Below are 26,124 nucleotides of genomic sequence, written 5' to 3' on the forward strand. Positions count from 1 at the left end.
GTACTGAAAATGATGGTGCGTCTTACAATCGATGTTGATCTTAGATTCGATCAAATACGGTTGCGTGACATTTCAGGCGCATTAGCAAATGGTAATAATTCATAATTTGTAACAAAAAGAGCAAAATGCAACGACACTTATGCGTGAACCTTAAAAAACTTGTTTCTGCGCATCCGCCACATTGCCCATTCAATCCTCCAACTTGTGGATAGCAACAAACATAATATCCAGTGCTTGATATACGATATATGGATAGAATATGTGATACGTGTGAAGAAAAAAATGCAGTAAAATTTGGGGAAGCTCAAAGAAATTCATTCCAGAAGAGCGAAATATAAAAAAAATGTAAAGAAAATCATCCACTGAGAATCGAGTTATTACATGCAGACAGACGGACGGACAACGAAATAATTGTCGGATTTCTCTTGGTTCCATTTTAATGAAATTTGGAAGAGGGCGACAAATCTTTTAAAGTCCCAAAATTTAAAATCTGTCCAATGGGAGTCGAGTTGTTGCATGAGAGCTGACAGATATGACGAAGACAATAAGCACATTGTGCAAACCTGCATTCTACAAATAACCTTTATTCACAAGAAAACTAATAACGTGTGCTGAAACCTTTAGCATTTATGACAGCCTCAAGTCCACCGTAGAACACTCTCCGATAATTTTTCTCAAAGCAAATTCCTGAAATATTTAGTGTAATATTAGGAAGATTTGTGTATGGATTATAAACCAGAATACTTGGGGAAAATGAGGTTATAGTGGGAGAATATCAGGGAATCACATTTAGGATTTTATCTGGGATTGTCTTGTATTTTGTTCTCGCTCTAGCTTAAGTAGGGTGGTGAACGACCCTTCTCTCTGACTTGCTTTTTAAGTGGCACTGATGAATCTAGATGTTAACGTAGCTGTCTTTTATGTAGCAGTCGTTACTACTAAGTGATTCAGTTAAGTATAAGTTACAAAATGTATGTGTGGCCGAAATAGTATTTTATTTAGGCCATGGGGGAAAAAAAAAGGTCAGCTGGGGTTATCTGGAACTTTTATATTGAAATAAATAAGTCCGACCTCATGAAATAGAATGGACATTTGTTTTAAATATTATGCCCGTGTTGTTATTCTTTGATCCTTTGAAGGGGAGGCGCGGATCTGAAAGTGATTTGTCCAGACTTCATAATAATCATGCCAGAAAATGTAAAAATCTTAAGATTTTCACAGAAGCCAGGCTTTTATATTAATCCATCTATGTGCATGGATATATATGGCCAATTTGCATGACACTAACATTATTTATAGAGTGTATGGGAAAATATATACGTTAATTTATTCTTTTCTTAAGTTGTATTTCTGGTTTACTGACGCCTTCATCGCCAAAGCGTTTGATACCTCGTCTACTGTGCCAATTTGTGACTCGCTGAAAAACCAGGAATAATTTAAGGAGGAAATCCTGCTCCCTCTACTTGGGTTCGACTACTTCATCTTGATTGTAGAGGTCCTTAAGAATTCCTCCAGTTTCGAAAAGATTCGAGCTTAGACCTCTCCAAATGAGAGACAAGTGGCGAATCCGACCATACTGTTATTGTAAGAGTTAGTAATAATCAATGCGTACTAGAATGACATAATACGATGCTGCTGTATAACATAGACTCCAGAAAAAACAGCAGAAGGTACTCTATAAAGGTTGAACAGAATATAGCCTGGAGAAATCTGTGATTAGATTCGGAAAAAAAATACGAAGCGCTTCTGGAGAACTCTAAACTCACCAGAAACTTTAGTCCAAAGACTCTGTGGTAAAGTATTGTTAGTGGTACATAAATCTTTATTAATTGCTATGTTTTCTTTTTCATTAGTTGGCTTCGAGTTACATAATTACAAAATGTCACAAGGACCCTTGTAGAACTTAATTTTTATTAAGGAGAATTTTTTAAAGTGAAAATAATCCATCCGTTAGTCATTGCGATGTCAAGTTATGCAATAGCTTCTCAGTTTGCCTTTTCTTGTTTAATAAATTGACTGTTTGTAATACATAATCCCATCCCATGATATTTCAAAACGTAAACATGTAAGGTCATGGAATATTCATGACCAGAAATGTTTACGCAGAAATGTTAAAGTTCCATCTCTAGCTCAACTCGTGGCATCATCTCAGAGTATATTTTTTTTGCAGTTGGGGTGGCTTCATTTTTTTATTACTACCAGTTTTTCAAAAGATAAATTCATAATTTATAGACTTTTAAATGAAGCAAGAATTCCCGGTTGAACGTATTGTATATGATTAAAATGCATTCTATTCATTTTCGCACAAAATATTCCATTAATCTAATCCCTACCTTCTTTCATCTTCTCGACATTCAACCCACGTATGGCACTAAGTACACTAATAGGTTCTAATAGCTTTTGTGTGTGGGGTTTCATAAAACAAGCGTTATTTTGAGGCCACTGAATATTATTTTATAGGAAAATTATGCACCTTATGTTTTTTCCATAAAGACCATTCTGAGGGATGGAAAATACATTTTTATCACTAGTTCCTAGAATAAAAATTTCGCCTGCATTCATTTACTTTCTCAGCCCTATACATCTTAATCAGGTCTCTAAGGCCCGTACATACCAAGCTTTGCAGCCCACATATTCGAAGTATTTCCTCATATGGGGCCCTTTTGCTGATCTCACCAGGCGCTTTCCTGGTCTTTGCACCCTTCCAAGAAGTTCACAGTCTTCTTTTAGGTGCAGTCCTCACACCTGAAAACAGTATTCCAAGTGCAGTCTTACAATTGCCTTATACAGTGGGATTATGACATTTCTAATTCTACAAGCACATGTTCGATAAATCAGCAAGACACCATGGGCCTTCCTCGCTTCCCAAAATCTATACTGCTCCGAGAACTTCATGTTGGACTATATCGTAACTCAAATCCCTTTACTGCTTTTAATTCAAGCCCAACGTGTTTACGACCATGCATTTTGCTACATTTAAACATAGCTGCAACTTTTCTGACCATCCCTGAAGTCCATGTAAATAATCCTAAAGAAGCTCTGCTTAGCATTGATCATTAACTACCCTGTTTGCAATTTTGAAATCATGCTCTGTATCCCTTCATCGAAATCATTTACGAAAATTAGAAACAACAATGGTTCCATTACCGATCTTTGGGATCCTTCTTTTGTTAGTTCAGACTGAAGAGTAGCCATTAATCACAACCCTCTGCCTCTAGTCCTGCGATCCTTCTAAGAATTTTTCGTGTGATTTCAACATGTTCCAGCTTACCTTTCAAATGCTTTGCTGAAATCCAAGTAAACATAATGAAGTTATCAATCAATTAAACACATATCCAGATTCGAATGATGTCTACTAAATGATGACCAAAAACAGATTAACACGCGTATCTATTAATCAGCATCACAAAACAAAGTTTTTGTGGCGCCGATGGGTATCTGTATGGGTGTGTAGTATCAACTTTAGGATTATTCTATCGCATACAGCTAAAATCAAATATTGGAATATTTTTGAACTTTTACTGCTGAAAATCAGCCCAGACTTCATATTTTTAAGAACATTCTTTTATAAGAACTGCTGTCACGCTTCGGTTCATCAGAAAACAACGTAGTATAATCGATGAATACGCGAAAACTGAAAATAATTAAAGAACAGTTCCTTATTTTACGATATTTAAAATTTCTGAACTTTTACGGTTTTCCTAGATGAATATTTTTAATCGCTGGTGTGTTTTTACTCACTTAATTTTACCAAAATTAATAGATCCCTACAAGAATTCTAATTATCTTCTAAAAGTCTGATCAAAACTTCTTGTTAACACCTGCTGTTCTCAGACTAATTGTTTTTGTCTGAGAACAGCCTTTTTTTTTTCTTTGATTTTTAAATTTTAGATTGGTTAGCGCACATTTTTTAATGCATCTTAAATAAACAAAATTCAATTAAAAGGTCGCACGCTTAAGCAACTAGAAAACCAAACAGCTCACCACATTCCAAGATTATTCATAAAACATTTGGATTAAAACGGCAGGGTTGTGTGAAAAATGATAAACCAGAAATACGCAGCTTTTACGTTCAAATTATTTATGACTGTTTTTATTTCCACGAAATTCTTTTACTTTTTTTTAAGCTGACGCGGTATACATTTCGAATATTCCACACAAATGTTACCATTTCATATTTTAAGGGTTATTAATTATGATGAGTCGTTAATTAAACTAACTGGTCGCTTTTTAATGGAATCTGGAAGCCTGAGAGAGGCTTTGAAGGCGCTGCTCCAGATGTTGGAACAGTATTCCATGGTAGGGCAGATTTGAGATTTGTACAGAGTAGCTGTTTGGAAGAAAAGTAAAGCCAAGAGTGAAAGCGAAAACTCAGTTTTTTAGATGCAGAGGAAGCAATATTTGTGATGTGCTTATGCCAAATGAGATTAGAAATCAAATATGCGATCTCGTCTAGAAATCTGGGTGTTATCAAGCATAGGAGCAGAAGATTCCTTTTGAACAGCATGCCATAGAAGTGCCCATTGTTCCTTACATACCGTTCGTATATTAGATCTTGTAGTCAAAAGATATGGTACGCAATAATGTGACTAGAGTATTAGATGGATGTTTTGTCAGCGTACTCCACTCATTTGTTTCCTCATATCCTAGGGTGACTTGAGATCCAAGAAAAGATGACTACTTGCTGGTGTTCAAGGATATGCATCAGCTTAGCTCTTATGTGCTTTATTAAAGTATGGGTAGGCGAGAAGGTATTTTGTAAGGATTTTGATTGGTCCAATTTTAATGAAATATTGGAAGGATCAACAAATCGTTCTAAAGAGAGAAATATAAGATTTTATGAAAATTCATTCATTGAGAATGGAATTATTACACTCAGACCAACAGACAAAGAAATAATTGTCGGATTTCTATTAGAGTTAAATGAAATTTAGGGTGTTCCATAAATCTTTCTAAAAGGCTCAAATGCAAAATTTATTGAAAACCCATCAAATGGGAGTCGGTTTATTACATTAAGGATAAAAAAATTTAAAAAGAATTTGATTGTCCGAAGACTGTCAAATTCTTTTTGACAGTACGAAGACATTCAAGACCAACTGATCGGCGGAAGCCACGGCTGGAGTGTCCTCCATATCACTCAAGGAATTCGTCTAAGATCATATTCCACATAAGGTCCACGTATTGACCATGATGTGGCCATCCGCGTTCCGAGAAGGTCCATGATGTGGCCATCCGCGTTCCACATCATGGACCTTCTCCATCAAGCTGGACGGCACCACTACACTCCGTCGAGAGAAGTAACCCTGTAAGATCTTATATAAATTTCCGGGAAAAAGGGCGGCTGGGAGGGTACTACCCCAACACAGGTCATCGAACGTGCCCTTAAAGTCCACGAACAAGCCGACCACGTACTGTCCATCGCATTCATGGACAATATCGAATACTATCTTAATAGCATTTTCAGTAGATCATCCTTTTTTTTTTAATTCAAATTGCGCTGTGAAAACCCTTGTTTTCATATCTATTCTGCAATCTTAACAAGATTAGTCTCTCTAAAATCTTACCCAGAACAGAACAAAGCACAGGACGGAAAGAAGTCGGCTCGCTCAAGGCCTTCTCCGGACTTTTAAGGATTACTCTCAATACTGCTCTCTTCAAAACCTCAGGAAAATTTCCTTCGGCTAAGCAGTGATTGCAAAAGTGCAGCAACACACTTGGATGTTGAGAGCGGAAGCGTTTGATGATATGAGTTTTCAAGAAGTCAATACCCGGAGTCTTGCCATCTTTAGCTTGACTAACGGCCCAATCTCTCTCTTCATGAGAGAAAGACTGTTCCATTTAATTTGAGGTATAACCCTCATTCGCGTCCATGATACTTCTCTGTATTCTAATCAAAACTGTCTCTTTTAAAGAGTTCATACAATATCTGCCAAACAGATTGTTCCCATGTGAGGGTATCTAACTGACTATCATCCTGAACGCTTTAGACCACATCAAATCTCACCCTATCTGTTATTATCTTATATATAGAGCTCAAGGGGTCAGCATTGCCACACTGGTTAACATAAGCTTGCCATCCTAAGTTTACAGAAAGTTATTTTTCTTGTATATTCCTTCTTTAAGCACACATAAAATTCTTTATTTAATTGAAAAGTTCCTGCACTGTTTCTTTACGATCTTTGAACTCGTTTTCTAGCATGTAACTGCATATTTTAAATCTCTTAACACTGAATTTCACCAAGGCACAGCTCTAAATCTTAAAGCCTTGGTAGAATTTCCAAGTTTTTATCTGATATTTTAACAGTTCTTAAAATATCAGTTACCTTAACAACCTTATTGGTTGCACTATAAGATTACCAATCAGTTCTATGCATCATACTACGAACTTCTTCATCGAACTTTTCCCAATTCATCCTCTTCACTGAAAAACGATTGGGCCCTCTCGATGTTCGGGACTGGCCCTCTATATTATATATTCAAAAATTATACATCGATAATCACTCGTGGTCCATGCATCACGCACAGTCCAATTCTGTATGTTAGAAGCTATCACATCAGAACAGATGGCAACATCGATATACTACTCCCCATGTACAGAAAAGTAGGTTGGTACCTGTTCAGAATCGTTCCCCACTCCAAGGAAGCAAGAAATTCTTCAAGAAGATAATCTTTCATTGGAGTCTCCGCCACCCCAGAGCGTAGAGTTAGCGTTCGATTCAATTCCAACCATAACTGATTTAGAGCTCAATACTCTGTGTACCCTTTCTGGATATTCAATATAGGGCTCTCTATAATCATTAAACTTACAATAAGTGGACATCAAGTACATGGAGCTTGTGGGACAAATCACTTCACATCATGAAGCATAATGGAAGGATGGGGCTGCTTTGTGAAGGAGAGTGAGAAATCGCTTGTTAAGTCTCCAGTCCTTCCTGCTTACCCTTGGAACTAGGGCCGTATAATTTCTGCGCTTTGTCTGAAGATAATTAAGGTCTGGTAGGAACGACAACTTCCAGTTGAGAGTGACCCTTAGATGCTTCAGCTCAGAAGTTTAATAGTAGAGCCAGCGAAGCGCTTTACGCAAATCTTGAACGTATACATACATCCATTCTTTAATCAAAAATAAATAAATTAATAATTAAATGAGAATTTGCTCTACTTCTATTCATAATAGACAAAAACGCTTACTAATTAGTAAGCATAAAAATTCATGTCTATCAAGATAAAATGAAATATTTTAAAAATTGTTTGAAGGATTCAAACTATTTCAGTTTTTAACGTTTTCCTTTTCGTATTATTATCAAAGAGGTTATTTTTTAGTATTCCATCAATATGGCGATGATATACTCGCACGATTATTTCGCTGGAAATCAATACTAAAAAAAAGCAGCAGAATTTGAAGAGAAAACTGAACTGATGATGAGTAAACCTGTAATTTATCTCGGGATGTATTATATTAAAATCGATTTTGATTTAGAGACCTCCGCCCTACAGTAACATTAAGCATAAAGAATGCGTCCATTACATACTGATGCTAACAGGAAATCTTTTTTTTTTTTTCTTTTTGGACGATGAGCTTCGAAAAAATTGTATTTAGTTTCCACAAATTTGTGTTTTCTGTTCAGTTCAATTTCCAGGTGTTGGAATCTCTGTAATGAACGAAAGAGTATTCTGCTAAGGTATTTAGGATTCCCACAGGACGAGAATTTGTATGAAGCACTCCGGTATGTTGTTATTAACGGAAGTAACAAAATAAGGTGAGTGATATTGAAGTGTACCGAAATGAATGAGAAAAAGCGAAGGCAGAATAAAATAAAAAGATTAAAGAAAAGGAGAAAGAGAGAAGTAATGGGTAGAAGTGTAGGAGAAATGTTGTAAAATAAGTTAAAGAAATGTCTAATTAATGATCACAGTAATATGGTTTCTAGAGATTGAACGTGGGAGACAGATGTAGGGTGGGCATCTTAAGGAAGTGAAGAAGAAGAAAATGTACAAAAATAAAGATGAGGCGGCTCAAAAATTTGTTTTTATGATGAGGTACGCAGTGCCTTGCATTTCAGACACGCTCCATTTTCAAATAAGATCCCGATCAAACTTTTCCTTCTCTAGTAATGCTCGAACACTCAAAGTTAATGGATCTCTGGGGGAGCTGTTTAATCGAAATTGATCCTAAAACCTTCCCAGGAACTAAGAGAACATATTCTGAAACTTTGGTATCGACCTGAATACCAAATCTTATATATTTCTCTTGATGTATAGATATAAAGAAAAAAAAAATAATGAAAGAAACTTTACGAAAAAAAAAAAAGATTTCCGAATTTCTATTCGTTCCTCCGATTTTAATGAAATTTGAGATAGATCAACAAATCTGATAGATCGAAATATATGAGATTTCATGAAAATCTGACCAATGGGAATTGAGTTATTACGTGCGGACGTACAGACGGACATGTTGAAGACGATATGCGCATTATGCTTATTTGAAAACGCATAAAAATTATATTACGAGAGTAATTGGTAATTCAAAAATAAGTTACACTTTACCATTGTAGCTCAAGAGACATTTATTGAAGTATGTAACATTATGCAATAGAAAGCACATACTTTGCACTACTTTTCCACATAGTCACCGAGTTGGTGTAAACACTTCCCGAAACTTGTGACTAAACGTTCGATTCCCTGATGATAGAAATCAACTCCTTGGTCAATCAGCCACCGTCGAACTCCTGGTTGCACCTGCTCATCGTTTGCAACTCCGTCCCCCTAGGTGTTCTTTCAACTTGCCAAAGATGTGATAGTCACAAGGCGAAAGATCGGGACTGCACGGCGGATGTTGCCATACCTCCCATCCAAAACTTTGGAGAAAGTGCCGCGCTGTACATGCATTGTGTGGCGTTGTCCTGAATGAGAACAACCGATTTTACCAGCGACACCGTGACTGGCCATCCCCAGAAGTAGAACAACTATACAACGACTACATCGCTACGAAAACTGAATATACAAAGGTTATTGCAGCTAGGAAGAAGGCAACATGGTCTAACTTTGTCAGAGAATCTGGTACGACGAATCCGTGGGGCCTAGTCTACAACATCATGCGGAACAAAACTCACACAGTGATTGCAGACTCCAGGGAGACTTCCAACTGGCAGGACTCAGCCAATCACATCCTTGATAAGCTATTTCCACCGGACGACACTGCTCAGGACTTGTCTGAACATACTGCTATTCGTACTGCAAACAACAGTTATGAATCAGATGAAACCACAGAACCTTTGGAAGAATTATCAGCAGTTCTCCAAAATATTAACATCCAAAAATGTCCAGGATTAGATCTCATTGAATACAGTTTCATCCTCCGTCTTCACAAGCTTTGGCCAGAGTATATACTCTTACTGCACAATAAATGTCTTCAGGAGGGATGTTTTCCTGTGGACTGGAAGATCTCGCTACTGAAACTAATTAAGAAGCAGCACAAAAACACTACTGACCCGCGCTCTCACGGCGCCTCCGTAGCCAGGTGGGAAGGAGCAGCAGTGCATAGCACACGCTTCTTGATTAGACGGGGTTCGAGCCCGTCACCACCAAATACGGAGAATGCGGAAAGGTCAGGGAATGACCACCGCATATCCCGGAGCAATATGGCCTTAGTTGCTAATGCTCCTAAAAACCAAATAACAAACAACAAACAAACCGCGCTCTCACCATCCAATTGCGCTAGTTGCAAACTTTGGCAAAATACTGGAGCGGCTTATGGCGCTCAGGACCACAGCTCTCTTTCAAGCACAGAATCTCCTCTCTCCCTGCCAGTATGGATTCACTCCAGGACGATCCTGTGAGGAGGCTCTCTTCGATCTAGCTCTGCACATAAACTCCGAAGCAAAATTTGAACTTGCCATCTTCATTGACTTCGAGGGCGCGTTTGACACTGTGTGGTGGGGCAGTGCTCTGGCACGCCTCCAGACAGCCTCCTGTTCCAACCATCTCTATAAACTTTTCCAAACCTATTTTTCAGATAGAACAGTAATTCTAAAGTCAAAATACCATGTCTCCAGGCCAATCACCCGGGGGTGCCCTCAGGGCTCAGTCCTGGGACTCTCGTTTGTTGTTTGTTATTTGGTTTTTAGGAGCATTAGCAACTAAGGCCATATTGCTCCGGGATATTCCGTGGTCATTCCCTGACCTTTCCGCATCCTCCGTATTTGGTGGTGACGGGCTCGAACTCCGGTCTAATCAAGAAGCGTGTGCTACGCACTGCTGCTCCTTTCCACCTGACTACGGAGGCGCTTTGGACCTCTCGTGTGGAACATGATCCTACAAGACTGGCTTTCCCGCTCCTTTACCAATACCAAGATTGTTGCTTTTGCGGACGATCTCACGATAGTGGTGTCCGGCCGCTCTCGCAGAGCCATAGAAGACAATGCTAATCGGGTCCTTGACGACCTCTTCTCTTCTCCTGGGCTGCACTAAATAAACTACGGATAAATCAAAGCAAGACTAAAATTATGCTCTTTAAAAATAAGCTGGACCTCAGGCGGCCTCCGCAAGTTAGTCTCTGGGGTACAACTCCCCATTATCCCACAGACCACTGTGCTCGCGGTGGTTCTGGATCATAAATTAAGCTTTCAACCCCATCTCAGCTCCAAGGTGAAAAAATTTTCAGGCTCAATCATCAGAATCACCAGGAACGAATGGGGCCTGTCCAAGCGGTCGCTTCAGCTGTAGTATCAAGCCGTCTTCCTTCCGATCGTGTCGTATGCTGCAGGTTCCACCGAGCTAGATTGGTAAATATGATAGGCAAATTAGGCTCTATACAACGGACAATGCTTCTGAGACTACCCATAGGGTATGTAGGACAGTATCCACTGCTGCTATCCAGGTCTTAGCTGGAACCCTCCCACTGGACCTGTATGTAACTTTCCGCGGCCTGACCTTTAGAATAAACAAGAAAATTCCGACCAAGATCTTGGACATTGAGCTAAACCTGGACACTGACCCTAAGACAGAGAAAACACGCTGTTATAATGAGATGATAAACATCTGGCAGACAAGATGGGACACTTCCACCAAGGGAGTAGTTACAAGGAGATTCCTGCCGGATGCGACTTTCCCTTCCTCTAAGTCAGCACAGAAGTGGCTCTCTCTAACTCTTGAGACATTATTCCTAGTCACTGGGCATGGCTTATTGAACGAGAAGCTCTTCCAACTAGGCCTAATACCATAGACGTTTACTACTGCGGGGCCAAGAAGAATTGGTTCCACCTTCTCTTCGAGTGCGCTCTCTACGAGGACCTGAGGCAAGACCTAGCAAATACCATCCCTCTCACTGAAAACCAATTGGACATTCTGTTACAGACCCCACATTTATTAATCATTTTATTTATTTATTATTATTATTTTTTTAATAATAATAATATTAAAAATTTATTTTTAATTTATTTTATTTATTATTATTTTTCTCACTTTCTCTTCGCGCTCTGCATTAGCGTACTTTTTTTTTTCCTCATTCCTCTCCCACTCTCCACTAGTGTAGCTTCTCTTTCTTTTTTTTCCCCCTTTTTAATTACACCACGATTTTTTTCTCTCTTCCTCGGAATGGGCCCCCAGAGGAACCTGGCCCACCTTTTGACAACATCAGGTGAGTCAGAGTCTCTTTTGAAACGGTACGTGTTTTACTGGGACTGGCCCACCTTCCCGTGGTGTGGACGAGTATCCAGAATCATCTGTCCAGGTGACTGATGCTTCTGGGTAGCCAAGAGGCTAGAACAGAACAACAGAACACACGCATATCTGGCCCATTTGTAGTGATACTGTTCTTCACAGAGATAAGAGGCGGAGTTGAGCAGACGTTCTAGGAGCCGCCCTTTACAAAAACACATGTCCAACACGTTTGCTTAACTTTCCAGGCCTCTTGTTTTTCATGGCTGTTTGCAAAGACTAATGTTTGGCAGGCAGTATTAATTGTACATTTTGCCATAAATTCCGAGTAAACAACTCCTTCACAGTCAAAAAAAAAGTGGCCATGACCTTTCCTGCTGATGGCGCAACTTTTTGAATTTCTTCCACACAGGTGATGTTGTCTCCATTCCATAGACGTTCTCTTCGTTTGTGGGGTGAAATGGTGCATCCACGTTTCATCGCCAGTGATGATGCAGCTTAAGAATGCATGGCCTTCTACAGAATAGCGTTGAAGGAAGGCTAGAGAAGACAAAAACGTTGACCTTTGTGTTCGTCTGTCAGTGAACGAGGAACCCATCATGCACACAATTTGCGATAGTCAAGATGTTCACGGACGATGGAATGAACACTGCCTATCGAAATATCCAACACCTCTGCCATTTCTGCGACCGTCAGTTTTCGATTATTGCCAATCATTTCATCAACTTGCATCACGTTGTCTGCAGTTGTCGACGTTGATGGCCTTCATTTTCGATCAGCATCCGTCAATTCTGTGTGACCACTTTCAAACTGTTGGCACCACCACACTTTGGCTGGACGCGACATTGCATTTTTCCCATACGCCGCCGTTATTTCACGATGAATCTCGGAACAATTCAGAAATGTCTGAATTGTTCCGAGATTCAGAAGCAAAAATGCAATCGATGGACTGGGAATATTCAAGATCAGTGTGACCCGAAACTCAAAGGTCCATACTGTGAAGGTCCTTAGAATCCTTTTATTCTGAAACAGTGTAGGGATAATCATTATAGGCTACCCCTCGAAAGAGGCAATTATTACTGATCGCTTTAAAGACAAATTGAAATAAAAAAAGAAGAGAAACTCAAAGGTGTCACGTTTATCCAGGATAATGGACTACTTCAAGTCTTCAGCAACGATAGAAAAATCAAAGGCAATGGATTTCCGGTTGATCAACCACGTGCCTTGTTCTATCAATAAGTTAACGGAGTTATTGCAGTTATGGAGGGATGGAATCCAGGAAAGGATTCAAATTTTATTTTTCTGCCCTAAAAAATTTGGTGAAGAGATGTAGCAAGTATATTGGAGAGAGTAATTTGAACAAATGTAGTTTCAGATATCTAGCTCGTTTCTTTATAGACTTAACTTCTAATACCCCGTCGCATTCTTATTTTTAAGTGGCATTTGAATAATTACAAAATACTTTCATAGTAAGAGCATTGACATTTGATAACTCTAATCCTTCAACGTGGTAAAGAAATTGTTGATCTTTGCCTTTTTGAATCGATTGGTAATGGAAAAAGCGAGTGCTCCAACCTGACTTAGAAGGACACTCTTTAATTGCTATTCGAGAACTCTGCGACTGCCTTTATTATCGACATCTTGTAAACTTTAAGACTAATTACTTATCGACTTTACTTTTAAAAGGAACGCTTCCATTACAAACAATATTAACAGTGATTGTTTTATGTTGCATTATTGATTTAAAAAATGGGCTAAAAACTTCCATCTAGGCTGGCTCTAAGTCTTTTGGTGATTTCGAAAATTTTATTAATTAATGATTATTTTTGAACATACAGTATTTATGCAGTTTTTATCATATTGAAACGGTATCAACCCGCAACATCACTGAAAGGGATCGATGTGGCGGTCGAGGTGTTCTCGTCTGGGGAGGCGTTACCTTGGATGGACGAAAACTCAGATACTGGAAGGCGGTACTGTACTAGGTAATCCTTCCCCATGTGCGTCTGTTCCGAGGTGCCATTGGCCCCCGAGTTCGTGTTTATGGATGATAACGCCACACCCCATCGCACTGCAGCTGTTGATATGTTTTTGGAAAGTGAGGACATTGTTGGTATGGATTGGCCTGCCCGTTCCGACGATCTAAATCCCGTCGAACACATATGAGACGCTGTGGACAGACGCCTAGCGGCACGTCCACACCCACCAGAAAATGTTCACCAGCTGAAGATGGCGCTGACAGAGGAATGGACGACGTCCCCGCAAGAACTTATCAACAACATTGTTTCATAATCTAATTAAAGATTTTTAATTTATTTATTGAATTTGATCCTGAATTTTGAGCACCACTATTCAAAGTGACGCATTTGACAACTCAATGACGATTTAAATCTAAAAATGAGAGATTATTGCTTGCCTCTAGATAGGCCTGGGTTCAATTCCTCTTACTGCATTGAAGTGATGACTTTTTTTTTTTAACCTTCAGCGAGATAGCAGGAATATCTAAATCGATTTTCAACCAATGGTCAAGTTAGTTGATGTCAGCAAAGGGCTAGATGAGACTTGGTTTTAATTTTGAAATGAATTCTTTCATTTTTCCATTCACTTTTACTGTAATTGGAATTGGTTTCGCTGGCAACTTTAAATGTTCATTATTTCTACTGATATTTTTCTGCTTATGCATAACTAAGAGGCAGAGATCGGAGTAAAAGGTAATCACTGTTAATAATCATTAACGTAAAACCCCTTAAATTTATCTACTACTGTAGAATATTATATAATTCTAATCCTCATCCACTGTCCTTGATATTCACAGCATAAAGATCCCTTCGCAGTTAATTGTCAACTCTCCTCTGGATTGGTTGATTTTTTTTTCTGTACCAAGGCAACTAAGGCTGGAAAGGCATTGCATGTAAACTGCACGAATTCAGTGGTCGGTTCACTTTCTCTTCTCGATGAAAGATTGGAGTATTCGGGGAAAAAACTGTGACTCTAACTCCAATCGATTAACTCAGTCACGGTGTATGAAAATGCCATAAATGCTCCCCTAGTCAAGAATGCGCTCGAATCCAAGCCTTTACCACCTTAACCTTTAGAACAAATAGTGGAAAGATAGTGATCGTATCCAATATTGTAGCCCTGATAGCTTTTCTATAGGTACCTCAGATTAAATTTAGTGCTGAACTCTCCCTTTTTTAGTCGTATCTTCATGTTGCGGGATGGTTATCGTTGGAAATTTTATTCTTGCACTACAGTCTGCAGGTTTCAGAAACGACTTTAGTTTCCAGAGTACAGTTTTAAATCTCTCCACCAGAATGCTGTTCCAGCCACATCACTTATGCATAACCATTCTCACGGGAAAAGTCCTCCATTCCTCATTCCACTTTAAATTCTCGTCCTTTATCAAAACTATACTTTTGCAAGAGATATTCTGAGGCCGTTGGAACTAAGAATAAAGCATAATTTTATAAAACCCATTTTGTAGTCAGATGGCAGTAAGCTTTTTAGATCCTTTCCTAAGCCACTGTCCATCTTAATTGCATTTTGTTTTCTGGCCTTAGTATTTTTTTTTTTTAAATATAAAGCTGGTCGATTAACATCCTACGTTTTTCCAACTCGTACATTAAACATAAAACTTGTTTATCTCATACGAACACATCCTACTCAGTACCTCTTTTCGCATTTATCCAAAAAGGATCAAAAGAAAAAGAAACAACCAACCTTGATGCAGTAACTTGCAATGGAAACCGTAAATTCTAAGCTAAAACCAAATTAAACAAGAGAAAGATGATAAATAATTCACTTAAGAGTTTTTCTTGAGCGCACTAAATGTTATGGATATATTTATTTGTAATTCTTGTTTAAAAGTACCAGACTCCTAAAACGCTAATTTAATTTTACTAAGAGCAATAATTTTCTCCAACACTATATAATAAGTTTGCATAACGTTAGAAGCACCCCTTTGCCTAAGAATGAACTGGTCTGTGACGCTGGTGAAAGCTCAAAATCGGGAACGCCGTATATAAGATTGTAATTCGCACACGCGGCGAGCAGTTTTTGAGTGTCTGCGAGGAGGAATGGGCCGGCATCGAGATCTTTCCCACGTGGAATGATTCAGGCTGTGGCAGGTACCCATGTTCTCTGCGAGACACAATAATCTGCACCTTGCATGTGCACATCAGCACCAGCTCTGGATCACTAATATGTGAAAATATGTGGCCTGGTCTGATGAATCATCCCGTTTCCATTCCAAATCTATCATGCTGATGGGCGTACCGTATCTGCATTTGAAGAGAGACAGAAAAGCATGAGGTAATGGCATCTGATTGAACTGTTGATGTTCAGCAGGCTGAGGGCGGTGGTGTTATGGTTTTGGGACCAATTTCGTGGCATGCCCTGGGTCCTCTCATTGCCGTTAATCAGCGGCTCTATGGCTATTACCAAAAGAGGACTGGGTCGAAAATTCTTACCGGGAAAAACAAATAGAACCTATCGGAGTTCAGAGTGTAATATTGAAAATCCCACCGGCCTCTGGCCCACCGGGGTTTCCTTTGTAAGTCTTATGACTGGTCCGCCTCTGGCTACTGCACAAAGTGGAGAGAAAGCATGGGATAGCTACATAGTAACGGGTAGGCCCACAATTCACCCGGATAAAGGCAGTCACACGGCAAGGCATTTAGTTCACGAAAGCGTTCCACAGGTATTATCATCCATGCTTGCTGCACCGCTGTCCATAATTCCGTCGCATTCTTTGGTGGAGGATCCAAATCTCGAACGGACATTTCCAAAGCATCCTAAAGATACTCCACAGGGTTCATGTTTGGTGAACGGGGAGGCCATTCCATTGTGGTTAAAATCTGCAGAATGCTCTTCAAACCATGTTTCAGTCACCACAGTTCTGTGGAGAGACGCATTGTCCTGCTGTAGAGTCCGTTGCCCTGTGGATGTACGATCACCATTAAGGGATGCAGATGGTCTGCAAGGATGGACAAGTAACCTGGACCGTACAGAGATGCGTCTAGACGTACCAGAGCTCTCAGCGTGCCCCGGTTGAACACGCCCCAGATCATTACCAACCGTCCATCTCCCCGAACAGCTCCTTGTTGACATGAGTGCATGGCCTCCTGCGGTTGCCGCCAGATACGCACCCTCCCATCTGCTCGAAATAACTGGAAACCGGACTCATCAGATTAGACCCGTGTCCAATCATTCAAGGTCCAGTGCCGATGTTCTTTTCGCCTGGCTGGGACGTCGAGTCCTGTGTCGTGGTGTTAGCAATGGGACTCTGGTGTGTCGGCGGCCGCCGTGACCTATTTCGGTTAATGATCGCCTAGTGGAGACGTTTCTGGAACCTCCCTCGTTGAAGTCGACGGTGATTTGTGCCACTGTCGCTCTCCGGTTGGCTGAAACAATGCGAGACAGACGTTGACGGCCACGTTCATCCTCCACTTTCCTGGCCCACAGCGCTGTCTGAGATGATATGTTATTCCGGAAATGGCGTATTCCCGATACAGTCGAACGGGGATAGTGCAATTTCTGTACCATCTCCGCGATAGAGTGGCCCATGCGTCGGGCACCCACTATTATCCCTCTTTCAAAGTCTGTTAACTCACGACGTTTATCCATACTGACATCGAATTACCGTGTAACGTGAATGCAGTGTACCTATATACCTGCCAAGTGGTGGGTTCGTCCGCTAGCGAGAGGGGTGATAGCGTCGCGTTGCCCAGGAACCAGGTATCTCCCTAATTCTGTGCTTTCAGTGTAGTACTGCTAACTATGGGTAGCACAGTTGGCACGATTATGTCCTTGCATATCGGGTGTAAAAGACTTGAGTTCGAATCCCGTCGATGATGGAGGAATTTTATGGGTATTTTCACAACGTGGCTGAGTGAGTCGTTCTCAGCCGAGGGTAGCATTGTTTTTTCTCTCAGAAACTGGTTTTTCGTCCAACAAAACAGAAAATCAACCTCAGAACACACGCAGTTTACGAACATTATTTAGAGCCAATAACAACAATCTATGGCTGCCCAACTCACTCGATATCAACCTAATGGAAATGTTTGGAAATTTATTGAAAAAAGGACATTCGATGCTACGACCATCCACCCTACAGTGATCGGGATTTACTGCACACATCATGCAATGCATCGGAGCACTGCCCCAGGACACATCCCAACACCTTGTGGAATGCGATTCAAGACATGTATGGGCTTTATTAAGGGCAAAGGTTGGCCCGTGAGGTATTAGGATGGTTTTGCTAATGCAAAGCCAACTAATGTAAATCCCATTACAATTTTTTTTATGTAAACTGTTTTAAAAAATTAAAACTTCTCGAATATTTTCCTTTATTCTCTTAAATAGCGATCATCACGCTTTTAATTTTAAAAAGGAGCGATTTAATCGTTCCTTTTTTCTAACGATGATGGATCAATTCGTCTTTTTTATCACGATTTTTCTGTTTGAAAGTTTTCAGCAATATGAAGAAATGAAGAAAGCTTGTGTTTTCGATGCTTCAATACATTTGAATAAAGAAGACATTGTAAGAAAACTCATATTCGAATTTCTTATAAAAGTTCCGTGCGTCTTTGTTTATTTCATTCCAAGGAGCTCCTGGTTGTGTTTAGAGTGGTGAAGAGGACACACTGATGGAAAAAGAGCAATACTCAAAACAGTTAGGAACTCACAGAGTGCGCAAAACGATGTTTGTGTAGATATATGATGACATACGTATCTTGTGATGTAGTTAAAGTTCCAATCAGTGTTTGTCGAAAGCGTCCAAAGCAACTCCAGAGTTAACAGTAATTGAGATGTTATTGGAACATGGCAGTACTGTATGCTTGTGGGAGCAATTTTTGTCACTGTTGTGGATAACATCTACACGCATAACCACTTTACTATGGCCCCAGCAACTCCCAGACATTCCTACACGTGATCTTGCATCGATAAAAATCAAGGTATCGAGAGTTGTTGGAGAATCAGTCGCGACTCTTGCGTGAGTGTTGTTTTTAGCAAACTAACCCAGCAGTGCTTTCAATTCTCCGATTAAAGAGACCATCTGTAATATGTTTTCACCAATGTATAAATAATCTACCTTGCCAGAGAAAGGGATGAAAGCTTCGAACAGAAATCACTGTTCGTCTCGTATTACTCCAATTGACAAACTCCTTACACAGTTAGAAATTTCTGATTTTCTGTTACAGAAAACGAATTGCGTCTTCACGAATTAATCTTGAGTTAACAACAAACGCAATCGATATTTTGTAGCGTAACCTGTGAAGTTAACTGCCACCACTAAACAAAAATAGTTGCAAATGCAGTGGAGTGTCATCGCACAGGAGCTTTCACACAAATACCCTGCGAAATTGGTAAAAAAATTACTTTAAAAAGCGCTTCAGGAACTTACAAGTTTTAATCTTTAACTAACAGTTAATACGCGATCAATATTTCGGTGCAATACCTCTGATGTGACCCAGCACCACATTTTGTTTTGCAATTGCAATACTTTATCCCCTTAAAATCGTCAGCAACATCCATAAAAACACCCTGGTTCTGGCCCACCTATCTTTATTAAAAAAAATTTACCCGTTTCCCTAACAATAAATTCTCCCAATAAAACAATCTCCTTCGACCAAAGCAGTATGCACTTGACTATGCTGTTCTAGGACCCTAATCGGGGCTGCATCACTTGTTGCCCTCGTGTGTAGCACAGTTGGTAGGATTTCCGCCCTCCACACACCAGGAGGAAAAGATCTGAGTTCGAATCCCGTTGATGACGGGAGGAATTTTTACGAGTCCTTTTCACAACGTGGCTGAGTTAGTCGACCTCAGGCGAGGGCAGCGTGGTTTTACTCCTGGAAACTCGGGTTTTTCGTCCAGCAAACAAAAAAACTGACCTCAGAACACACGCAGTCGATATTTTGGTGTACAGAAAACACACAGAGCAAATGGCCTTAGTTGCTGATGCTCCTAAAATCCCAACAATAACACTGCATCACCATCACTTAGCGGGTCATAGAGATACTTGAGTCCCTGACCAGCTTTCAGTTACATTTGTTTCTAGGGCAAGCATCCGTTTCTTCAGTGACTCAAATTCTTCTAGTAATACAGAATGCAGTATTTATAGGATGGAGTTGTGTCCGGACCCATGTTCCATCTAGCATGTATGGGACAACGTAAAGACACAATTTTGAATCGTTAAACCTCTTCCCAACCGGATATGAGTTGCTTTTCTGGAAAAACGTACTTTTCTATTACTGGAAACTGTTGAACGTTGTCATCAATGTTATGGGAGCCTGTTATAATTATCTGGCTATTATGGGTAACCACACTCCCCATTAAAGTGTACCAAAGTCCTTACCCCAGTACATCAATTGTATATTTTGATCATTACAGTCGAACGTCGAAACAAAAATTTATTCTTGAGTTAGTTTTAAAATGTATGGTTATCCTTATTAAATTCCAGACAATGTCAGTAAATACTGTCCTGCATAAAATATCTCTGTCGAGTCGCATCATGGAATTCAGGTTTTATTTGCTAACATTATCTTCTGCCTTCTCTTGTACTACGTATAATAGCCCCAAAAGCACATTCAAAATTTGAATTGTCTTCTTACCATAAACAATTTTAAACGCAACAGAATCCCAGTAGAAAAGCACACTTGTCATTCGCTCTCGATAAGCAATCCTCACAACCTCCTCTTCAACTTATTTTTAAAAGCAGACGCATAACTGAAATAAGAAAAATAAAGAATAAACAAATTTCCTTGTTCCTATTTAAAAGCGCTTTAATAACTCTCTCATTTCGACGTTATTTGTATTCTCACTGGCAACAAATCAATTAGCAATGATACTGTCCTACAACCGTATTAGAAGCTATTTTATCTTAAAGTAATTATTCGCGAGTAAGAATGTGGTAGCTGAAAGAAGAATGGCTCATGCGCCTAGCCGTTTTAATCAAAACGTATGTAATGACATTTCAAAACAAATCTCGTGTTCACTGTCGCTTATTTAGTATAATTGATTTGAAATCGGGTATTCTGGTTGAACTGAAGAGAAAATCAAATGCGCTGCACGACGTGAAGCTTTCTAATGGGACGTTTTGTAGATTCTTATTAAGGGACAATCAGGTATATAAATTTATCACTTTCTGAAGATTTGGCTTCTGAAATATATTTGTTTATCTATATACCGACGCCCTAATTACAGAATAAGCGGATGAACAAACATAAATACTTTAAAATTTATCAAGATTCATTCTTTTATCAATGTCACCAGTCTGAGAATTTCGATGGTAGTAGCGAAAAACCTGTAAAAATTAGAATTTCTATATTCTGTTATTGGTATCACATGTTACGGGAAGCAGAAATAAATGTTAGTGGGTGGCAGAAAGGAGAAACATTTTTGGCAGGTCTAAAGAACGTCCTGAATTTGCAGATTTTTCAGAAAGAATAACAATACGATTTTAAGGAATGGCGTCAATCGAAATCAACTGTAAATCTTCGGAAAAATTGTGGTTCAAAGTCTGTGGTATGTGATTCCAATCGGTGACGAATATTGCATAAATTAATATGTAGTAAACGAAAAAAAGATTTTAAACGAAACGAGAACCGCTGCAGAGAGTTAACCAAGGAGCGCTTCAGCCGATTTTTGAAAGAACACTGCGAGGAGAATTGCATAAAACATTTGGATTAGTGTCTCCCGAAAAGGATCAGTGTTAACAGCCGAGGTCCAATTTTTGCCCAGCTAGTGGGCAAAAATTGGACTATTGAAGATTGGAAAGCTGTGATGTGGTCTGACGAATCCAAATTTCCTCTATACTCTATTGGTAACAGGTCCTCTACTTCAAATACCAACCAGGATGAATCAGGTTGGCTATACAAATAATTTGTATAATCAGATTTTTATGCCTTTTGCTGAACACTTGAGGGATATGCATCATTTCCATAATCCTGTATATAAGGAGTATGGTAATCATGGACAGGGCAGTTGTTCTGTTCACAGGGCCTCTGTTTTCAATTGGCATGGGGAACACGAGGGAATAATAGGTAATTTAAACTGCCCAGCCAAATCACCAGATTTAAACTCTATGAACATATGGGTCTATTTTGAACGCTGCTGAAATGAATCGCCTAATAGTGATATAAACTATTTGATGGGTCTAGCTGAATCCAAATCAAAGATAATTCGTAAAGCAATTTGTAATAAGATTTACATTACATTAATTTAAAAATTACAGCGCTAAATTCTGTCCAGTTTCTGTATGTGAACAGGCTACGAAATACTTGGCAGTACCCGTACGATAATTTCAAATGTTGTGGCGATATTTTTGTAAAATTCAAAGTGCAAATAACACTTCTCTCCACTTAAATACTGCCAAAATTCTGTGCTTAATGATTCTAAGTAATAATTACAAGAGTCCAATTAACTCAATTGTGACATCCTTTTTCCAACGTTTAACTTGCATATCAGAAACAGAAAGTGCTTTTTACATTCCTGTTTGTAACAAAACTGACAGTCTGCTAAGTCAACACTACAGCTTTATTGATTTTTCATTAACACATGCGCATAAAAGCTCCTGTTAATGCTGTTTATAATAATTCTCGTCCTTTCTTTTATATACACATTAGTACAACCCACTGCATGAGAAATCACGCCACTATTCGTTGAATGGTTAATTTATTTTCTTACGGTAATCATCTGTTATAGAGGGAATTACTAATATAACTTATTTATATGTGCATATCTTATCTTTCCGTGTTTGTTTACTAATCCCAGGATATTAATTTTCTTTGTAACTTCAAATTTAGCATCTCGAATTGCATAGTACAATGGCTTCATGGTTGTAGTAAACATAATAATTATAGTTCTTTCGTTGATTACTTTTTATACATTATTTATCGCTACCCTCAAGCGAAAATAATACTGTCTGTTCGACTGTGGGAATATTTATCTGAAATTAGATACGAATTCTGAGCAATAAATGTTAATTCGGTGAGTTTAATCGTCAAACTAACTCCTGGATGGAAAGCGTACACGTTGTAATCAGTATCTGAGTTTCCACTTTCTTTGAAATTTAAGGAATTATACTAGTTCAGGAAAGCATTTCCAAGAAAATATCTGCATAAAAGGCATTTAGCAGAAACTTAACGCGCATATGATGAAGAGAGGGATGTTCTTCATTTTCGTCAAAGCAATTAAAGCTGTGACGTAAAACCTCGTATCTCTACTGATTTTTGATGTACCCTTTCTACTTTCATGCAAACACTACTGGCGATTGGCCATTCCTGCTCTAAGAAAGCTTACTGTTACATCTCTTGGGGGCCGAGTGGGTAAAGTACCTGCCTGGCAACCCAAAGGTCGCGGGTTCGATTCCCGCCTGAGGCTTGGATCAAAGTACTGCAAAAACCTTGGGAGGTGCAATATGGCCACAGAAGCCGATGCGCCAACAACTATACCAAAAAAAAAAAAAAAAAAACATCTCTTGGGAAGGAAATTTAAGTCCTTTTATCATCCCATTCGATTCCATGTACCTGTCATTGAAATGTGCCTTTTTATATCCTACTTTTAAGTACTGCCATTTACCTGTCATGCGACTTCTGCAAGTAATTATTACTTACACCCCAATACACCTAATAACTAATATTTACATCTCAATACTGTCCCAATACATCCCAGAACAGAAGATTAAAAGAAGTCATGGGCTTTTCAATCAAAACTTGTCTATACAAACCATGTATATCCACTAATATAACCTATATCCACCCCTATTATACTCTTTCCACCGTCGGAAGTTACCGATAGTTGTCCCTTAAATTTCACCCAACACTGAACCACAACCACCGATGAGTAGTTTGTTTCAGTAATCGCTAACACACCGAACAAACGTAAGTCAGTGCCTCATACACTTCAATCAAATCTCCTGTGAGATATCTTGTATCCCCGATCTGTAACCCAAATCTTCGTAGTCTCTCTTCAGAAGGACAACCATTTGTTGTTTTCACTATACGAGCCACCCACCTGTGTAACTTTAAGGAAGCTCGATCTCTTTTTTTAGATGCGACCACCTGAGCTGAACACAATATTCTGAATCTGATCTTATTATTGACTTGTATAACAAGACTGCAGCCTTCCCTGGTCATTGCAAAGCATAATCAATCATTGATATAGCACTGTACGATTTCCTCGCCACTTCTTTACGCTGTGTAGAAACTGTCTGTCTCTCTTCCCCCCACCTTATTTGCACCCTTACCGCCTCCTGAAGTTCACGTTATTCTCGGTTTGTTATTTTCCAAAGTGTAACCCTACATTTAACAGAATTTAAACGTAATTTCTCCGAGCACCCATGAAGCCTGTCCAAATCATTCTGAAGTTCAACCCGATTTGTATCATAACCACCCTTCCGACCTTAATATCATCTGCAAATTTCAACATTTTACTTATTCCCTCGTCGATATCATTCGAGAAAATGAGAAACAAGGCTGGTCCCTGTACCGATCCTTGAGGTACGCTACTTATATCTTGGCCCACTCTGAATATTAGCAGTTCATGGCAACCCGCCAAGATTAATTAATATGTTCGCGCTCTAGGTCTCAATGATGACTGAAACTTGAAATGGCGCACTTTAAATATCAAAGCATAAATGGTCCAATGAATAAAATATCACCGTGTACATATCAATGTGGGATGTTGTTAGAGAGAGTGTGTGTGTGTGTTGATGGGGTACCAGTTTGAAAGAGTCTCTCTCTCTTTGCCATTATAATGGCTCACGCTTCCGGAAAAGAAATATCTTCGTTAATTATCCTCATATGGATTGAATGCGTGCTTGGGTACTGCTGAATATAATAAAATGACCTGGGGCTGATATTTAAATTAGAAACTTCAAGACAAAATGGTCTTGGAAAATTCATCAATTCCATTATCTTGGCCAATTGATGAATCCTTTATTGGAAATAATAAGAAAGCGAAGAGTAAAACACAAACATTTTTACTAAAAGAACTTGTTTTCGTGCACCAAGCTAAAACGAACCTCATAATATTTCATAACCAGAAAACTGACGTTGCGGTAAGCTAATGAGGCGTAATATGGCATAATAGCCCATTTGCCAGAAATAACAACAACATAAGCTAATAAATGACCACAGATTGCGTGTTCATGAATAGATATCTATAATAAATATACAGTTAGTAGCTTTAGTAACTTCTAAAGCAAATTATGGTTCATGTTCTTGTTTTTTCTTTTTTTTCAGGAGGTTTGTGTTTGCCCCTTCTTGCAGAGGTGTTAGTGCCAAGAGATCAGATCCTTTATCTTATTCTGAACTATTCAGGTGAGTGATTTTATATGTATTGGATACATTATGTAATTGCTTGAAATCATGACCTCAATCTTAGTTACTGTTCATATAGAGTTCAATTTCAAATACTGAAGTCCTAAAAACTTAAGAAATATAGCGTTATATTAAATGACAAAAGATAATTGATTTTTCTTTGAGTCATTTCTCAAGATCGTGAATTAAAGAAGCAGATAGTTGATCTTAAAATTGACGATGGCAACACCAAAGCGATATAATAAAAAAAAAAAAAAACAAATTGCTGGTGTTATTGACCTGCACGTGCTAAGAAAGTAGAATGCACATCTAAAGAAGTTTACAAAGATTTCTACTGAGCATTTTTTCTTTATTTTGAGAAACTTTTAATGGAATGGAATTATTTGCTGCCAAAGAACTGCATTAAAACTATTTCCCATGGGAAGAATCCACTGAGAGCTATTTTATTCCACCGAATCCACTGAGAGCTAGCCACCAACATCCGCACGACACATGTTGTATCACCTAGATGTTGTGATGAACAAAAGATGTTTCCATTTGAAAGAGAATAACCTCTTCAGCTTCCCAGGGTGAAATATACGGCTGATCCATAATGAATTCACTTAATAATAACTGGCAGCAGAATCTTTCTCGATATGATTTTTGTTTTAAATCTTATCTTTCACTACAAAACAGCTGCGTTTGATTTCTCTCTCTTAAAAGACCCATATAGAAAGGCAGAAAAGACGCTTATGTAACATCGAATCAACGGATGGCACCCAAATTTTATACAGGGGTGTTTTAAAACTGCACAGAATAAATGTAAAAGGATATTCTACAGCTAAAAGTACGAATAAAGTTCCTATAACCATATTTCAAAATGCTTTACTTCTGAGATATTAAACCATAACAATAAATTACAAAACCGTCCAAAACACAAAGCATTTTTATGTTCAAATTTGTCATAATATACTGTGTAAAAATGGCTTTAATAGTAGAATACATGCCTACCAACACCGATATAAATAATGTTCTTCTACTACAATGAATCGTTGTGAATAACGATGCAAAGTACATATCAAATGAATTGCAATTGTATCCATTTCACAGTAGGCTGTACAAGAAGTATTGCTACAAGATATGAACGAAAGCAGAAACATTTGTT

At 38.8% G+C, this 26,124-nt stretch overlaps 1 protein-coding gene across 2 annotated transcripts in view; it reads left to right on the plus strand.

Annotated features, from left to right (window-relative positions):
* The window catches only part of LOC150077258 (uncharacterized), a 165,074-nt gene that overhangs the window by 105,316 nt on the left and 33,634 nt on the right, over window positions 1–26,124 (plus strand). For both annotated transcript variants that reach the window (XM_090386461.1, XM_090386460.1), the window contains exon 3: window positions 24,903–24,980. In XM_090386461.1, coding sequence (XP_090242587.1) covers window positions 24,903–24,980 — 78 coding nt within the window. The remainder of the gene's footprint in view (window positions 1–24,902; window positions 24,981–26,124) is intronic.

The sequence above is a fragment of the Mastigoproctus giganteus genome, chromosome 12 (assembly GCF_048544385.1).
Source record: "Mastigoproctus giganteus isolate SK-2022 chromosome 12, ASM4854438v1, whole genome shotgun sequence".
Lineage (NCBI taxonomy): Eukaryota > Metazoa > Arthropoda > Arachnida > Uropygi > Thelyphonidae > Mastigoproctus > Mastigoproctus giganteus.